The sequence below is a fragment of the Glycine max genome, chromosome 1 (genome assembly GCF_000004515.6).
Source record: "Glycine max cultivar Williams 82 chromosome 1, Glycine_max_v4.0, whole genome shotgun sequence".
Classification (NCBI taxonomy): domain Eukaryota; kingdom Viridiplantae; phylum Streptophyta; class Magnoliopsida; order Fabales; family Fabaceae; genus Glycine; species Glycine max.
The window spans coordinates 56870650-56889511 of NC_016088.4; the positions used below are offsets into that span (position 1 = coordinate 56870650).

Consider the following 18862-nt stretch of genomic DNA (forward strand, 5'->3'; position numbering starts at 1 on the left):
TCATAAAATTTTACAAGTATTTGTCAGATAGACTTATTTAACATTTACAAAAAATAAATGAGTAAATCCCATTTCTGTCCCTGAAAGATATACGTGCTAACAATTTTGTGCCTGTAGATTTTTAGAGGCAAAATAATATCTAAAAATTTGCTCCATTGGCCATGTTAGTCTTTACGCGGACTACTTTGCTAGTGATAAAAAAATTGAATGACTAATTCAACTAAATGGTAAAATTATTATTTATTATAAAGATTACTTTAATTTTCATTTTAAGATTATTCTTAATTATATAATATTAGTACTATAGGAAAATTATCAAATTTAGATATTTATAAAAGAACAATGTTATATATTTTAGTAATTTGCTTTACAAATATTCCAATTACCGTGCGTTTGTTTAAAGGAAAATTTTTACATACTCAAAAACCATGATTTATGTCATCAAGAATTATGTTAAAATCTAGGTAAAAACATAGAAATATTGATATGTTCTTCCTTCAAAAACCATGATTTATGTTCTTACTCAAAAACCATGATTTTTGCATACTCAAAGATCATGATTTATAGAGAATCATAATTACTCAAAAACCATGATCTATGTTCTTACTCATAATATTGATATAGAATATTCACTAATTTTGTTAAAATCTAGGTAAGAACATAGAAATATTCTTATTTTTTAAATAATGAATCAAGTATGGAAAACACACGTTTCTAACTTCAGATTTTTTAGAAACTAAGTTTTTTTTCTTTATCAAACATTCCCTAAAAAATATTACATAAAAGTAAAAAAAACTAATATGTTAAAAATATAAAATACATTTAATATTTATTATGGATAAGAAATAGAAATTACTAATAGAAAAGTGTTATAGAAAGATATAGAAATATTCCTTGAAGAATCTGTATCTTAAAAGTTAAAACTGGGGATAAGGGCGTGCATGTCTTAAAAAAAGAAAAGAGAGAGAGAGAGAGTAACGGCGTGCGTGAGGAAATGAACGGGGAGTTAAGAAGGAGTGTTGTTGTGCGTACGTGTTAGGTACGAAAAGCGAAGGGTCATTTGCACCATCTGTCTGGTGTCTACCTCCACCCTTCTTCTCATTATTTTTGTGTATAAATATATCCATTTTCATCTAACACATCACAAACCAAACAACTACTACTACTACTGCACACACTATTTCGCTCTCTCTCTCATTGTATGGCCGCCAATTCGAGTAGCCGAGGGATCACCGCCTTGGGGAAGCGAGTCGCCAACCAGATCTGGACTTCCAACCCCCCCTCAGCTCCTCTCACTTCCAGGTATTCACTCTTTTTCTTCTTCGCTTAGCTTTCCCTCTTTTTATTTCGTTTTTAATTGCTGTTATGATTGTTTCTCGCTTCCGGAGCTTATTCTGTAAATTTGTTGTCCAATTAGTATTATCTACTAAGATGATGATTCTTATTGTGTATTAGTTGGTTTAGTTAGAAATTAATTCATCAAAGTCCTCTTGCTAATTAATCAAACTGTGACTTTCATTTATGAGTTCTTTTTTTTTCTTCTTTTTTTGTGTTCTAAGCTGTGGATGCTATCTAATTTGTGATTACCGATTAGCCATTGCTTCACCCTTCATTGCGAGGAGTATTTCATGATCTTTCGGAGATCACTATGTCGTTTTCTAATATTCCGATGCCTTTATTCCAAACAGTGAATAATTTTATTTTTCTAGAAATCTCTCGATGAAGCGACTATTTTGTTCTCCACATACATAATTCTCCCCTTTTGCTGGAAAACTTATACACGCGGTTGCTGAATTGAACTGTGCAAACAAGAATCGATCAGTTTGAAAACTGTTATTTTTTATACCAATCTCTAGAAATGCTTTACCTCCTTCCACTTTTTCCTCTTTGGTCTGTTATAATCTTTCCCGTTCCTTATTTGATTCCTCTAACCTTTTTTGGGTGACATCATAAAGTATTGTAGCCTAGCCTTCTGGGTTTGTGTGCTGCCATTTTTATATTGTATTGTAGTGGAATGTCCGTATCTCCTTCCATCTTGGATTGTCCTGTAGCAATAATAAGATATGATCTTCCATCCCCTTTGTTGATTCAGTTGGCGCCTCCATACCTGTATTAAGCCACTCTGTATTAATTTATTTATTTATTTATTTTTATTTTCAAGTTTCCCCTTCCGGGACATTGAGCATAATTTAAAATGAATTAAAAGTAAAAAAGCATCTTCTTCCTTGGTCGCTGTTATCTTTATCTTTCTGGTTGTGTACGAAACGTATGATTTGACAAGGGAAAAATATCAAGTCCGTGGTTGGAGGTGAAAGACAAACTAAAGAAAAGCGAATGAGGATAATTGTTTTCCAACTCATCATCCTCATCCCTTTACCTTTCTCCTTCCGTGAGTGTTTGTACCCTGGGAAACTATATCAACATGCTTCTTTTCACTTTTCAACATTATTATGCCAACTTTTATTATTATTACGAGCAACGATACAAGTACATTTATTTATTTTAAACATTTTTATCTATTTCTTTCCATCATATTATAAATCTACTTATTATACCGATAATTTTTTTAGTTGTTTATCAAACATTTTTTTTATTGTTACTGTTATAAATTTTAATGCTTTTTTTCCCTTTTTAATCTTACAATCTGTGAAATATAAATTGTGCCTTTCTCTATCCTTTAGGATGAATGATGCGTATCTTCAATTGTGGTTAATAAATAATAAATTAATTACTTTGATTTTTAAAAGAACTATGACTTGCATTTGGTGGTTTATTTTACCCATATAGTCACCAAGATGGATAATAATTATTGTAGATAGATATTTTGGTCTAATTTAAGCATGAAAAAATTTCTATCGACGTGGAAAATATATAAACGATAAGATCAGGCTAACCTTTGGTAGGTGGGTCCTCAAGTTTTTTTTTTATTAATTAATTAATTAGAAAGGAGTCTGGCTGGGTTTGTTTCTGTCTGCCCACAGTGGCCAGGAACTTCTTTTTAAGTAGTGGGCATTTCTATCCGTACTACGTATTAATATTTTTAAGTATTCTCTTAAGATTAAAAATCTATGGCTCTATACGGATTTTTATTCTCTGTATTCAATTTATTTTCGTACACAATAAATTAATATTTAAATTTTAATGGTAAGATTTATAACTGCACGGTTTGCAGTTTCTTTTAAAAATGTAGAAGATCCGGATCCGGTTCTATACGATTTAAAGTTTCTGTATTCGTTATCACTTGTATGACTTTACATTTCATGTGACTTTGACTTTCTTTGTTATTTGTGGCCTTTTCTGTCAAGTTATGATATGAAAATGAGTTTATCCGACTATTTTAATTTCTGCTGTATCAGTGTCCCAAATGGTGATATTTCCACACTGTCACCCTTCTTTATGTTGACACAAACGCGCAATTTCTATATAGTCTGTTTTTTAATTGATAATATCAATTGAATGGCTAATATTTGTTAGTTAAAGGTGATACTTATTCTGATATGCAACTATACTATTACGAATCCAAATAAAAGTACATTGAGATTTTTCTTTTTCTTTCTTTTAGAACTTCGTTTATAAACACATTGTGTGTACCTATTCAATTATTGAATTATTAGCTAGACTAGCTGCATAATGTCCGTCCATAGTGCAAATAGGAGTATTTGGTAATGCGAAGTGACACTTCCCGAGTTCCCGTATACCAAATATCAAATATATTGAACAAATAACATTAACAGTGCCAGACCCAGTTAGCTGTTCTTTTCAGCATTCAGAACAGACTCGAGTTCCGTGCTTTCAATACATTTATGTATATTTTTTCCATGGGACTGGCTGCTAAAAACTATTATTATTACTGTTATTATTGTCTTTCTTCAGTGATTGTCAACCTGGCCAAGTTCTAATATTGGAGTTGAATAATCGGCTTATATGATAGTGTGATGGTTATGAAGTATTTTAATATGATTTTCTATTTTCAAACCTACGAGCGATAGCAAATTGCAATGTCAAATTAATTGGAAAAGTGTGTTTTTAAGAATTTGGTGTCGTTTTTTTTTTCTTTATATACCAGTTTGTAAAATTTGAGATTTATTTTTCCTTATCAATAATACCAATATATTCATCGAGTATCTTTTGAATATTAAGAGTATATTTTTTAAAATTTTAATAAATTATGGTGATGTTATAGTAAATAATATAATAAAAGTTTTTAAAGTTTTGTTTGCATCCATCAACAATGGGCCCAGAACCAGAAGAAGGCGTGGAAAATGCGTACCGAATACTTTAATTGCGATTAGTAGTTGGATCGGTTGGTGGTCCAAATCCCGATAAGCTCATATATAACCATCACGTGATGGTCAACCTTTTTGTTTTGACACCTAACCATCATATGTACGCCAGTAGTGCCTCGTGGATTATGAATAGATCTCTCTGTCGAGAGGGTATAGCCCGTGTCACTTAACACTTTGATGTATTGTTTTTTAAACCAGGGGAGGAGACTTTTGATTAATTTAAAATTCGATGAGATGATAAATATAATTTAATAAAAAATTATTTTTGTGAAAATTAAACTCGAATATTATTTAAATAGCATATTAATTAATTATCTTTCATCATGACTTATGACTTGATCTAATTATATTTTTTGTGTGAAAATAAATGTTACGCAAAAAAGTTAGTTTAAGATATAATTAGGTTGTTTCAAAAATGCTTTGGATTAGAAAGGATGAAAATATTTGTTGGAATGCAGGAGGGGAGCAATAGCAGCTGCCTACAGTAGCAGCGGCGGGTCAGTGTATGACAAGAACCCTGATGATCAGATCCACTCTGGGGCGGTCCCAGACGATGTGATCCAGGCAACACAATCCGGCAAATACTGGGCCCCACACCCACAGACTGGGGTATTTGGGCCCCCCGGAGGAGCAGGAGACGAAGCTGCATCTGCTCCCACTTCCACTTCCACTTCCACTTCTGATGCCCTGGAGGAGAAGGCCTGGTTTCGCCCCACCAGTCTCGAGGATTTCGAGAAGCCTCACACCCTTCCTTAACAACCCCTTTCTTTCTTTCAATTAGGACATCATATATATTATACAAAATTAAATAAATAAACACTAGTCAGTAGTAGTGACTAGTGACCAAGTGGAAGTGGTGTCAGGTGTGGTTGCTTAGCTTTCCCTGTGTATACTTATTTAGTCCTCAGCTTCACTCCATCTGCAGGGTTGCTTGGTTGGTTGGTGATGCATGCATGCTCCCCTCTAGTACATAGCAGCTAGCTACTCATGAACTACCTTATGATGCATCATGTATTTCTCTTTTCATACAACAACTTTTATGTCAGACTTATTATTATTATTATGCTTATGCTACTACTACTGCTTATACTACTATATGCATGCTCATCTTCTTGTGCCCCTGCTCCCTATCTTCCTTCCTTGCCCTTTTTGTTTTCTTGCGACTTTAAGTATCACCCTAGCTAGCTCTATTAATTACCCTTAACCCAAAGTGATATGGACCATTAAAGAATTAAACGACGAAATACTTTTATTGGAAACGTAAAATTACCTTGTGATTTTTTTTATTTCTTCTATAATTTTTATAATAAATATATATATTTTTTAATTTTTTAATCAATGTCTTAAAGACAATAGATAGTCATATCCATCTTTGTTTTGGCAGTTAGCATTCACTTCCTAAATCGTTCATGGATTGTTTGCACGCAAGCTGATACTTTCTTGAGAAGAAAACGGGATTACATGACAAATATTTAGATAGTTTCTATATTTCAATACCATTGAAAAGTAATAAATGATGGTCCCTTTAACTTGTTATAAGGATTAAGAAAACTAAGAAATAGTTTCATCAAAATATTTTTATTTTCTTAATTTCTATAAATGTACTTAACTTATTACTATTTTCTTTTCAAAATAAGTATCCTATTTGAGGGAAAAAATTATATTAAAATAATTGTTACATTTAACTTTTTAATATAACATTAATTATTTTTTTACCAATATTCATAATTCATAATAGAGTTTATTTTAATTTTGAATCTAATATTAATATTATTCTCTTTCATTTACCTAAAAAGGTTAGTTTTATAAAATTATCATTTTATTTATTTATTTATTATTTTTTCTTTGTCAATATAAAATAGAATAAATAATCACTTTTGTCCTTAAATGTGTAATTTGCTGACAAATGTGTCTTTAAAAGATGAAAAATACAAAATTTAGCCTCCAAAAGTGTAAAAATTGTGACAAATATATATGTTTATTAAGTTTTGTCTTTCACCGTTAATAAAATAGTTTACGTGATATAAAGAGACAAATTTATCATTGAAATGATTGCAACATGACCAAGCTCACTAGATTGGATGAAAATGTTAGTAAAATACATTTATTGGATGCAAATGTGAGTCATTTTTTGTTGAACAAAAATGTTTATTTTTTTATTGGAGAAAAATGTCAACAATTTTATTCCATTGGACGAAAATGCCAGTAATTTTTTTATTGGACCTAAATATTAGTATATTTCTATTGGACTAATTTGTTAGACTCGAAATTTAGTTTCATTTAAGGGTAAAATATAATTTTAGGATAAATTTTCACCATTTTTTATTGTTACAAACAAAACATTATAATAATCACTTAAAAAAATATATTGGCGAATATAATTTAAAATAAACAAAATAATAATGATAATATTGATTATCAACCACAATTTGTCTATCACAATAAAAATTACCCAAAATAAACATTGTAACAATGTACCAATTTTTACAGATTTTTCTAAATTATAATAATTAGTTACAATGTACTATATATAAGATAAATATATCTCATATTTCACTTCTTCGAATCTTAACTATTTTATATTTTCAGGAACTAAATTTTGTATTTTCATCTTTCGCATTTGTCAACGAATTACACACTCAGGATAAAAGTGGTTATTTATCCATTCATATTTTTAGAGAGTGTGAAGATAAAAAGTCAAGAAAATATTATATGAAAAATATGTCCCTATATTAACAATTAAAGATGGTCATGTTCGCAATCATTTGTGACAAATTTGTTGTTTTGTGCTACGTAGGCTATTTTATTAACGGTAATAGACATAATTAACGGTCGAATATATTTGTTGTACTTTTTATACTTTCGGGAGTTAATTTTTGTATTTTTATCTCTTAGAAACGCATTTGTAAATGAATTATATATTTAGGGACAAAAATGATTATTTATCCTATAAGATAACAAGACATTTACTTTGGAAAAGGGAATATAATGCTATTTTCTTCGCATGAGTTTGTTGTTTATTACTTTGGAAAAGGGAATATAATGCTATTTTCTTCGCATGAGTTTGTTGTTTATTACTTGTGACTTTTCTTAATGCTAGTGGACCTCTATCATTTTAGTTTTCCATTCGTTTACCTAGGCTAACGGGATATTTCAGCCTGATATTAACTAATGTCATAAATGACTAAATGAGAGAGAAAAATTTCAAATAGTATTAAAAGATTATTATGCCTTTTTAATAAGTTAAAATAGTATTATGTTGACTGTCACTTAAAACTGAAAAACGTCAGTTAATATAATTTGATTTTAATGTTAAAAATTTAATTAATCAATTCTAAGTTCTAGCCACGTGCTAGTTAGAAAACTTGGAACACAACATTATTACTTTTTGGAAAGTACAAATATATTCTGTTTCCTGTTAGGTATTTTCTACTTGTAATATTTTAAAGAATAACTATAAACTTGTAATGCTTATAATTGATGATTCACGATCATCCTAATTAATTATGTAACAATTTTATGTGATATTTTTTTTTTATCACTTTGAAATGATTAAAATGAATACAACAAAAACATTTGATAAGAAACATTGTGCAAGAATTGCGAACTGAATACTAACTGCATTGGATAAGCACGGAACAGTAGCTAGTTTATGTTTAAACTTTAGTTTATCTTTTAGCTTATCATTTCCCATTCAGTTGTAACAAGTCCATCTATATATGGAGCCTGTACTTCCATCGAATAATACACATCCTTTCATTTTCTCAACACCTCTATAAACTGTACACTCGAGATAATGGGCCATTGAAATTTAACTCGCTGGAATAATAATGATTGGGATTTATTAATATAGTTTGGATGTGGATCTCAACATAAAAACAAAATTAAATCAACTGATCCAAACCAATGCACACCGCAAATTAAAAGCAGTTGAGTATAGTTGCAGCAGTAGAAAGGCACATGGCTTTTCCAAAGCATATAATGTATCAAGTAATCTTCTGACATAGTATTCCGTATTCATCACATTATAAAGGAACCATTTATCAGCCCTGGTGTTATCCTTTTATACTAGAAAACTATATTCAATTGTTCATACACTCACTTGGTGTATACACCTATCTAAAAATAGGAAAAGACAGAAGTAAAAGATATGACCAGATATATAATGAAAGGAAAAGAGAAGTAAAAGATACAGAGGAAAAAAAATGAGGTGGAAGAAAGGTAGAGGTAGAGACCGTAGAGTAGGTGTATGCATATCTCTGTTTTTATACTATGGCACCTTCAATATCATCTAGTAAACAAGTATGAGATAAACACCAGCCATGAAAAGAATCCAAGATGGTAACATAGGAACTGAGCAACATTAAGACAACGCAATAGTTCCATTAAAACGATTCAAAACTAATCATCATGCAGCTGAGTGGTACCAGCATCGGGCATGAAACTTGAGTGAGTTTTCCATGTTTAGTGCTTGTTTCTTTCTTTGTCATCATCTAAGTCTTCATTCAAGTGCTGCCGGGGTTGTAAAGGCCTCTGTGAATCTTCCCAACCTCCAATATCCCTTGATTGTTCCTGGGCATGTGGCAGGTTCTTCTTTTCTTTCTTGATTCCCTTAATCACGATTCAGAACAATTGGAAACCACATTAGAGAAAAATCCACAACTTATTTTCAATATGCTACTAATATATGTTAACAGAGGAAAGAACACCTCCTCAGACATTTCTTGATGCAGATTTAAATGATCTTTCTTCCTATTATTTGATGATAGCTGATCTGCGACATTCCTGAATAGTTGAAACCCCTGAATATCTCCATTTCTAATGCTTGCTTCCAGCTGCAATGTGAATTATTCTATCAATACGAAAACAATAACAGCTAAAACAAATATTAAAAATCATTGGTCTAAGCCAGGCCACTATATATTTTCAAGTCTAGTCATTAAGCTCTTGGAAAGTTTTAGGACATGTTTGGCTTTCAGTTGGGAGGTCCAAAAAGTACATTCAAAAAGTAAAATTGAAAAAGTCTGGTTCGATTTTTGGTTGGATCTGATTGTGAACTGAGTTTTGCCTTAAAAAACTCAGTTTAAAATGGAAGGAAGATAAAGGTTGCTTTTGCAAAATGAAGTTCATTCAACATTAAGTTTGCAAATTTTAATCTAAACATGCACTTAACTTTTGCCTGTTGTGCAATAATTTTAGCTTAATCAAGGTTAAAAAATAGTAGCAATCTCAACGGCTTGTAAACGGGCATGGCATGGGAAATGTAAGTATAAGAAAAACGTGATCAGCTTGAACCTGAATGTGAACAATGCAGAACAGAATGCTAGCAATAGGCAGCCAACTTTCTTCTGGCGACAGAGATAGATTTGACCTGATGAAATAAAATATCATATCATTGTCAAGTACATGTCAAGCTTTGCATAGGAGTAACAAAATATTCTTCCACCATGTGTCAAATGAATAACACAAAGATCCTATTTGAGTAAACTTCTCCATAACACTTATAAGAGGTGAAAATGAATTGGACTTCTTTGAGTTGATTTTAACTTAGGAGAGAAGTTAAATTCATTAACCCTTTTTCTTTTACATTTTCTATATGTGCTTATAAAGAAGTTTATACAAACAGGATGAAAGAATAGAAGGTTATGTCAGGCAAACAAAGAAAAACAGTTAAAGAATTACCACATCATCTAAACTTTGTGAAGGTAAGTAAGTACCTGAGATAAGGAGCCAAATAAACAAGTGCGTAGACAGCATAACGGCGTTTGCCGGTATCGAGCCAGGCGAAAACCCAAGTCTGCAAAATTGGAAGAGAATGATGGCTGGTAGCTAGTGTGGCTAACAAAGCAATTAAAATTCAAGAGTTAGGACTTAGAATAGCATACGAGCCAATTGAAATAAGGGATGAAACTGAGAATCCCCATGACGGCGAGCCTTGCGTCGGTTGTGGTGACGGCGGAGTCGGCATCGTCGTCTTCGGAGGAAGTAGAGACTGGTAAAAGCAAAGAAGTGAACATGCAAGCACCGATTGCGGCGGCAAAGGGGGCATCGTCGGAGAAAACTGCCTTGCAGGTGAAATTGGTTGGGTAGGGTTTGAGTCTGAGTCTAAGTCCAATTGCAGCATGAGAAGGATGATTCAGTTTAAGCCAAGGATTGAATTTGAAAGAGGAGCGTGAGTGAAGGAGACTGGAAGAAATCATCATGGATTTAGCTTTTACAGGATGAAACAAAAACATGTAAATACACACACTGAGACGTGACTATGGTAGCAAATAAGTGTTAAGGTATATAAATAAATAAAAATGACTTATACAATTGTTTTTTTATAAATAAATAAAAAAGTAGTGATTTTCATTGATAAATTAAACTCATGGCTTATACAATTATTTTTTATAAATAAATAAAAATCATTTAACATCTTTAAAAGTTAAGGTGTATAAATTGATTTTAATATATGACAAAGTTGAATCTATTTTACTTTTTTAATTTTTTTCTTCAAGAAATTTATCCTACATCTCTTAATACGTAAGCATTACACATTGAAAATTTACACGAATAAAACCTAATACTAGCAAAATGGGACACTCGGGTCAAACTCATCTAGTCATTTCAAATTTATTTAAGGCTACAAATTTATTGGCCTAACATGACCTTATGTTAGGGCATTAGACCTAATTTAATAACAAAAAATGAATTAAAAATATTTTATAAATATTATAATTCTAATAATTTATAAAATGAGGCCTAATAGGCTCATTTTTTTCGAGCATACATGTTATACGCTTAACATGATCCACAGTTTTTTTGAAAAAAATGTTAAGAAAATTTTAATAATTTTTAATCATTGTACAAAAACAATACTTTATCGGGAGAAGTGAAAGTTGCTGTAATATTTTTTTTCCAGGGTAATATACTTTTATGTCTCCTTCCATTTACCATTCCCTTGCTACATTATTTTCATTATAGTTTTTTTTTCTTTCTAAATCATAATTTTAATTCTCTTGTAAATCTTAATTCATGATTATTTTAATCCCTTTATTTTTATTTTCATAATTTTAATCTTCATAATTTAAAAATTTAGTAATTTTGGATCATCTTTAATTTTATATTTATTTTTCTTATTTTAATTCAATTGAACCGTAAATTTAATATATTCATCTAATATATCATAAAAAATAATTCAATGAATTAAAATATAAAAAAATAAAAGAAATGAATGTACGAAAAATTAAAAATTAGATCATAATTACATATTAAGAATTATAAGAGGGATAAAAATAAAAGCTAGAGGAACAAAATTGTAGATTAAGAATCATACGAAAATTAATATTGTAATATAAGGTTTTTTTGAACAAGAAAAGGAAAAAGAAAATTGAAGGCCGAGAAAATAGAAACGCAAAGGCTGAAGTGAGTAACACGCGGGAGTAGAGAAATCTGTCTCTGTCTTAACACTCATCCCATCCCGAGAAGGCACTCTTCTGTTTCTCAACCTTGAAAGGTAAACCTTATTTCGATATTCGTCTATGATTCTCCCTTTCTCTCTTTAAGAATCAATGTTTGGGTCAAATCTGATTTCGCACAATTTTATGCTTTTGATTTCTCACGTTCTTCGAAATCACGATGAAACTCAGCTTTGAATCCTTTCTCTCATTATCACTGTTCACACGATGAAAACTATGCTATAAGTATGCCATGATAAACAATAGGGCGCCTTCTGTTGACCGTTTAGCAAAGATCATTAAAATTTGAATTTCGGCTGGGTTGATGTTAAATTTCACGTTTAATCAAATTTTGGAGCATTACGTCAAAGATTCAATGGGAACAAGCTGGGATTTATTATCTGTTTCAAGTTGTTGTCTTGTCCTATTTATGTTTGATAAAATGCTTTGAGGAAGAATTTTGATTAATTGTTTTTTTTTTTTTTTTTTTTTGTATAAGTAATATGAAGAACCAACACGGTTATGTGCCACCTGCTTACATACCTTTGGGGCAGTCAGATTCAGAGGCAGTGGATGTCTCTCTGCTTAGTACCAATGGATCAAACCAAATGCAGGCTCAGTGGTCTTCTGGCATCTGTGCTTGTTGCGATGATATGCAGAGTTGTATGCTACTTCCTTACTCTGTGACCTCATTTTAATACAAAGGTGCCTCTTTACTATGTTTATTTGGTTGTGTTGTGTCCTTGTTTCTTTGATCCTAATCACGTTAAGTATCTTCTATTTTAAAATATTAGAGTGTCCTGTTAATGATATGACAAAATCAAAATGGAATTGCCATTGTTGCTGTGTGACCCCGAGGTTTTAAGCTGGAGCTGTGCAATCAGCCACTGGCAAAACAATAGCAGGAGCATCATAGCAACATCCTGCCCCTTTTTTCTATAACAAAAGAAAAGGATCATGGCTGTGCCTTTACTGTAACATAGTGAGTTTCAAAATTCTTTTTTTGGGTTTTAACTTTTGTCATATTCATTTTTGTTAAAATCCTTTGTTCAACTTTTGAGGGTGAGCCTTGGCCCAATGGTAAAGTTTGTTGCCTTATGACCTATGAGTCATTGGCTCAAATCCTAAAAATTCTGCTTTCGGGAGGGTAAGGCTATGTACGTCTACCCTCCCATGACCCCACTTGGTGAGAAGCTTGTGCACAAGGCCATCCCTTTGTCCAACTTTTGTTATGAGGGTTCTGAATGTGGAAAATTCTCTATATTTTATGATAAAACAATAAGGAGATCAGTTACAATTAATTGGCAACTCATGATCTTTTTTTTGTTTGTGGATTGCAAAAGATAGAAGTTTAAGACTATTTGCTGCTTTGCTTCTGTTGGTGCTAATGAGGTTGAGGGATTATATCACGGAAATCATAGCAACAAACTGAGAAATAAAAAAAAAGCAGCAGGGGAAATAATGAAGATTACGATGGAAAAGCTCTTTATTTTATTTAGGCATTATGTTAGCCTTTACATTGTGTTTGTTGTCTCGCCCATGTTAACAATATTAATTATGTGAACTCTCAACTCATTGAATTTGTGGTTGCTGACTAGAAAAATCTTTTAATGTATTGTGTTCTATTTCACGCCAGTTATTTGATATACACACAATAATAAGGGCATGGAGTAAGCAAAATGCACCAACATTTAGCTCCACAATTAGTAAAGAACTTTTTCTAGTAAAGAGCATGTTGGTTCAAAACTTCAAACATTTAAATTTAAATTTGCTACAAAAACTCTTGTTTTTTCTTTTATGATAGTATGCTATGTATCATCTAAAATGATTGGCTGCAAACTTTTATCATCTATGCAGGTTGTATTGGTTGTCTTTGTCCTTGCTTTCTCTTTGGGAAGAATGCAGAATTTCTGGGTTCTGGAACTTTCCTAGGATCATGTGTTACCCATTTTATATTATGGAGTGTGGTTAATACAGCCTGCTGCTTATTAACTGATGGCTTGTTTTGGGGATTACCGGGATGCCTTGTTTCATGTTATGCTTGTGGCTACCGCAAGGCTTTAAGGTCAAAGTATAATTTGCCGGTAATGCTATTACAACTATGCTTTGCATTAACTCTTATAACATTAATTTCCTTCTATTTTTCATTTTTGTTGTAGTGTTCCAAACTTTTGACTATTCTGTACAGCCACAGTGCCTGGAATTCAAGCTTTGTATTTAGCTATTGCATTGTTGATTTTCAAGAGACTAGTTAATGAAATTTAAATGAAATATTAAATAGTTCTTAACTGCAGGTTAATCAGTCTGTGTATTTGAAATACAACTCCTGGCACTTGGTTTTTCTAATGGATAAAAAAACTTTTTTGATGTGTTAATGGGGAAAGAACAAGAAATCCCCAGTTTTCTTCTGTTCGTTGAAAGTTGAAACAGAAGTAGCAACCCCAAAACATAATTAGAGACCAGTGAATTTAAAATGCATTTATTTTAAACGAGATAAAAATGAAAGAAAAGAGATTTTGTTTTCACTAATAAGATTTCTGCCTTCTGGTAGATCTATAATGCAGTTTGAAGGATGTTATGCCTCAAGTCCATTTGCCTGTGCTTTTCTGATTAAGGAATCATCTATTTAAAAGATAAATTAAATATACTTTTGAGTTGTTTATTCATATTTCACAGTACTCAAAGATAGTGAAAGGAAAGTTTCTTGATTTTGAGGAAGGCAGGTTTCTCTTGAAACGCTTCTAGTACTGTGAAACACCGCTAAACGAGCATTCACCTGAAGTATTTTCCCAGTTGCATAACAGTTCCTTGTGTCATAATAATCTATACTTCTTAATTTGCCTATGGTAGACAAATTTGGGTATTTTATGTGAATTGCCCAATCTAAAATTTTGGATGTCTCATAAAACAAATGTTGTGATGATTCTATGCTATAATGATGTTCTTGCCTTGTGTAGGAAGCACCCTGTGGGGATTTTGTTACCCATTTTTGCTGTCATCCTTGTGCCATCTGTCAAGAGTACCGTGAGATACGTGAAAGATCTGGGGATTGTGAAGCCACAGACTTGAAGCTAGCTGTAGTTGCAGCTCCACCAATTCAGACAATGCAGTCTGATTCTAAGCAGTGATGCGGCTGCCATTCTCCCCCTGCACAATGACCGTGTATGATCTGAAGGGTTGCAAACTTGACTGAGGCCTGTGGTTCACTCTAAATTACACACTCCTAGTTAATGTAGTTATACTATAATACTGATGGTCGCGTTTTCTCAGTTTTACCTTTTTAATTCTCTTTTAGAGAAAGCTAGAGGAATATCACATAGCTAGTTGTAGTTGTACATGAAAAATTTAGTGCGTTTGATGCCTAGTTCACATTACCTTTTATTTTAGTGTCACCTTTACCCTTTATACTCTTGAAAGACAAGTGAAAAAACTTATGCCATGACATTACCTAATTTGTTAATGCGGGGATCATTGCTATGCCTCTCAGTGGGTAAGTTATTGAAGGTTACCGCTGTACCTTGTCCTAATTGAGATTCAAGAAACCTCCAAAGCTTTTAATAGTACAGGCATAACATTGAAAAGAATTCTTATAGAACAAAAGCTAGTAGGTTAAGACATTTTTGCGTTCATGTAAGAATTACGTAAATAACTTATATAGGTTTCTGTGGCATTTTTCATTGCAGTACTTGTTATACTATTGCCATTAGATTTTACATAAGATTCAACACGCAATCATTCAATAATAATCAATACGGTTAAATAGACGGTTATGCCCCAACAATCAATACAGTCCGACATTTTACAAAATTTACATTTTTTTAATCTATTACAGTATTTACATTTGAACAATAGGAAGAAGCAAATATACATGCCATGTGGATGAATTGTTGAGATCTATGATGTTATAAGAAATACATAACAAAACATCAATCTATCAAGATATTTATGAGATTATTCAGTTTAAAACTCAGGATAATCACTCTGTAATTATTCTGCCCTTATCAATATAATGAATGAGGAAACGTTGTTAGATGCTTTCCTACCTTATCTCCAAGTTCAACATATCCATACAACTGCATTGCACTGCTCACAAGAATTTGTGTGCTTCCTCAACTAAAGCAGTTAGACCAAAAGAATCCTCGAGCAGGTATAGTTTGACCTAGTTGAGGAATGAAGGTAGTGTGCTACCAATAGTCATACCAGCCATTGGGAGAAAGCAGGTGGTACGCTACCAATAGTCATTACAAGAGCATGTTGCATATTTGAAGCGGTGAAAACGGTTTGAATCTCTCACAACAATCTCCTTCTGAAATAGATATGATGCTAATTTCATGAAGTTGTGGCAATCCACACAAATACGAATATTCTTCATTATTTTAATGACATTCCCACCACAAGGCAAACTACCTTCGTTCATTATGGCAAATACCAATGCCATCTTCTCACTGTGATGAAACAATTGGTCTTCTTTGTGCTCCACTTCCGTGTCATACAAGGCTAAGCTAAGCTCTGGCACATAACCCATCTCTTTCAATTGTCCAATCACTATCTCAAGCCGGCTTAATATTGCCCCTCTGTTTGGATGATATTGACCACCAGAGCCAAATTCATGAACCTGCTTCCCAATCTCAACCCAGCTTAACCCAGGCTCTTTTCTCACTTTAAAGTCACTCATTTCATTCCTAATCAGGCCAGCTTTTGTAAAACTACCGCCAGAGGAATATATGTTTGACATTTGTACATATCCCAATGAATTGTTTGGTTCTAACTCTTTAAATTTATCAGCTGCTAATTTGGCCAAGCGAGTCTCGCCATGCTTCCGGCAAGATCCAAGTAATGAACTCCAAATCACAGAATCGGGTTTCATTGGCATTTTACGTATCAACTCCTCAGCCTCAAATATCTTCCCAGCTCGTCCATAAAGGTCAACCATGCAGGAATAGTGATCTAGTTGAGGAACAACACCATGATCATCAGACATAGAGTTAAACAATTTCACTCCTTCGTCAACAAGTCCAACATGACTGCAAGCTGAGAGAAGCGCGACAAAGGTTGCAGAATCAGGACAGACATTCATTTGCTGGAAGAGCTCCAGTGCATCTTTAGCTTGACCATGTATGGCATAAGACTTGAGCATTGAATTCCAAGAAACCAAATCATGGCAGCCCATTTCATTGAATACTTGTTCCGACAAAGCTAAGGAGCCACACCTCGCATAAGCATGCATCAAGGCATTACAAAGAACAGTATCTTCCTGAAACCCTTTTTTAATTACTTGTGAGTGAATAGCCATGGCATGTTGCTCAGTAACAAAGTAGGCGCAAGCTTTTAAAGCAATAGAGAATGTATACCAGTCTGGCAAATAACTTTGACGGTGAAGTTGGCAAAAAAGGAGGAAAGCCTGCTCAGGATCCCGTTCTGCAAATACAGAAATAAGAGCAGTCCATGACACAATATCCAGTTGGCTACTTGTATCATGGAATATTCTATAACAGTCGGAAATGTGTCCTCCAAGATTTGCATAGGATTTTATCAATGCAGTTACCACTTCAATTTCAGAAATAAGACCACTTTTAATAGTGAGACAGTGCAATTGAAAACATTTCCTGAGATATGTGTTAATGACATCAAAAGCACCACATTCATTTAGTGAAGAAAAGACACTAAGTAGTGTGGCACGATCAAACCCAATTCCATTGCAGTACATATGTGCAAAGAGGCAAATGGCTTTGTCCCCAAGTCCACGAAGTTGAAAACCTGCTATCATTGAATTCCAAGATACAAGATTACGGAACTCCATTGACTTGAACATGGTCCATGCATCATCCGGTGTCTGAGCATAACCTCCACCAAAACCAGAGCGCTTGCTATACATTGTAATAAGAGAATTTGCAACATATACATTGGCATCCAAAGAAATTTTCAAAGCAACTGCATGTACCTGCATGCCACACTTAATGTCATGCTCCTCACACGCGCTAAGCAAACTTGCAAAAGCAAATTCGTTGGGACGAAAGTGAGCCAGCAAGCCAGAGAAGAGGGAGAAACACTCTCTGACTAGGCCAGACTGGGCATGCCCCGAAATGAGAGCAGTCCAAGAAACAATATTCCTATGTGACATTTGATCAAATACGTAGCGGGCATAGGCTAAGTGGCCGCACTTGCAGTACATATTTATGATGTGATTGGTGAGAAAGACGTCATTTTGTATTGTGGGGTCTTTGTGAAGCACGTAATGGTGCAGAGTCATGCCATGTTGGAGGCACTTTTTCTGAGCACATGCATGGAAAAGAGAGGCATAGGTTTGAAGGGACAGAGAAGAGTGGGTGTAAAGAAGTGAAAGAGCTTCTTCAATGTTGCCTTGTGTGGAAAGAGCACGTATCTGAGCATCAATGTTTGTGGCTATGGTTTCTGGTTCTGCACTTGAACTACAAAGATTCCGCAAAAAACAACGTTTGAAAAACACATAACGCACAAGCTTTCTGGAGCATAACATCAATGCAGAGAAGTTGCTCGCACCCCCAAGTACCATCATGCCTTGTTTTGCAGACGTCGTTGTTTTATCGGTGACTGTTGACTCAGGCTTAATACTAATCTTTTTGGTGGATTCCTATCAGTGTCACTTACAGTACTTCTTTAATCATATTTAAATTTTATTTTTTGTTAGAAGTTAATTTCTTTAATTTATATTAAATAAACTAGTTCGATAATCCAATTAACAAGTAATTAATGAAAAATATTTCATAATAACATTTATGTTTTTTAGTTTAGTCAATGACTGGAATCTTTAGAATACAAATTTGGATCCTTAAAAAAGATACATATTTTGATTAAGGTTGCACAATTTAAAATCATGTTAAAATATTAATAACGTGATTTTAGATAAATATTTTCATATTTGGTTTTAAGTTCAAAATTTTGATTGTGAATCTAAATGCACATTAAAGTTGGTTACACATATCATATCATCAAGTGCACGTTAAATTCAAAGCAACTAACAGCTGTTTCTACATCTCTTTGGTTTTTTTTACCTGAAAACATGAAAGAATGTCATTGGATTTAATTCATCTCGATAAAATAGTACAAAATTCTTTATGGAAAGATTTCCCATTTACAACTAAGAATTACAGAATTATT

The 18862-nt window shown here is 32.9% G+C and overlaps 4 protein-coding genes across 5 annotated transcripts; 2 read left to right on the forward strand and 2 right to left on the reverse strand.

Moving 5' to 3' along the window:
- The first annotated feature begins 1143 nt into the window (after window positions 1-1143).
- Window positions 1144-5364, forward strand: LOC100786423 (uncharacterized). The gene is given in 2 exon segments (NM_001254666.2): window positions 1144-1302; window positions 4745-5364. Coding segments are annotated over 2 exon segments (399 nt in total). The 5' UTR covers window positions 1144-1201; the 3' UTR covers window positions 5043-5364.
- A 3060-nt stretch (window positions 5365-8424) lies between these two features.
- Window positions 8425-10567, reverse strand: LOC100786959 (uncharacterized). The gene is made up of 5 exons (XM_003517489.5): window positions 10172-10567; window positions 10004-10083; window positions 9582-9657; window positions 8996-9121; window positions 8425-8897 (listed from the first exon to the last, which is right to left on the reverse strand). Exons 1-5 carry the CDS (start codon window positions 10520-10522, stop codon window positions 8751-8753), a joined length of 780 nt encoding a protein of 259 aa, XP_003517537.1. The 5' UTR covers window positions 10523-10567; the 3' UTR covers window positions 8425-8750.
- A 1068-nt stretch (window positions 10568-11635) lies between these two features.
- On the forward strand, window positions 11636-15196 carry LOC100788030 (protein PLANT CADMIUM RESISTANCE 10). 2 transcript variants are annotated; one of them, XM_006573773.4, is made up of 4 exons: window positions 11636-11784; window positions 12225-12388; window positions 13583-13809; window positions 14683-15196. In XM_006573773.4, exons 2-4 carry the CDS (start codon window positions 12229-12231, stop codon window positions 14851-14853), a joined length of 558 nt encoding a protein of 185 aa, XP_006573836.1. In that variant the 5' UTR covers window positions 11636-11784; window positions 12225-12228; the 3' UTR covers window positions 14854-15196. The 2 variants fall into 2 exon arrangements, with proteins under 2 accessions (XP_006573836.1, XP_003517539.1); XM_003517491.4 differs by lacking the exon at window positions 11636-11784 and adding an exon at window positions 11791-12135.
- A 299-nt stretch (window positions 15197-15495) lies between these two features.
- On the reverse strand, window positions 15496-18388 carry LOC100799117 (pentatricopeptide repeat-containing protein At1g71420). The gene has a single exon (XM_014777293.3). It carries the CDS (start codon window positions 18258-18260, stop codon window positions 15954-15956), a length of 2307 nt encoding a protein of 768 aa, XP_014632779.2. The 5' UTR covers window positions 18261-18388; the 3' UTR covers window positions 15496-15953.
- Between the last annotated feature and the right edge of the window lie 474 nt (window positions 18389-18862).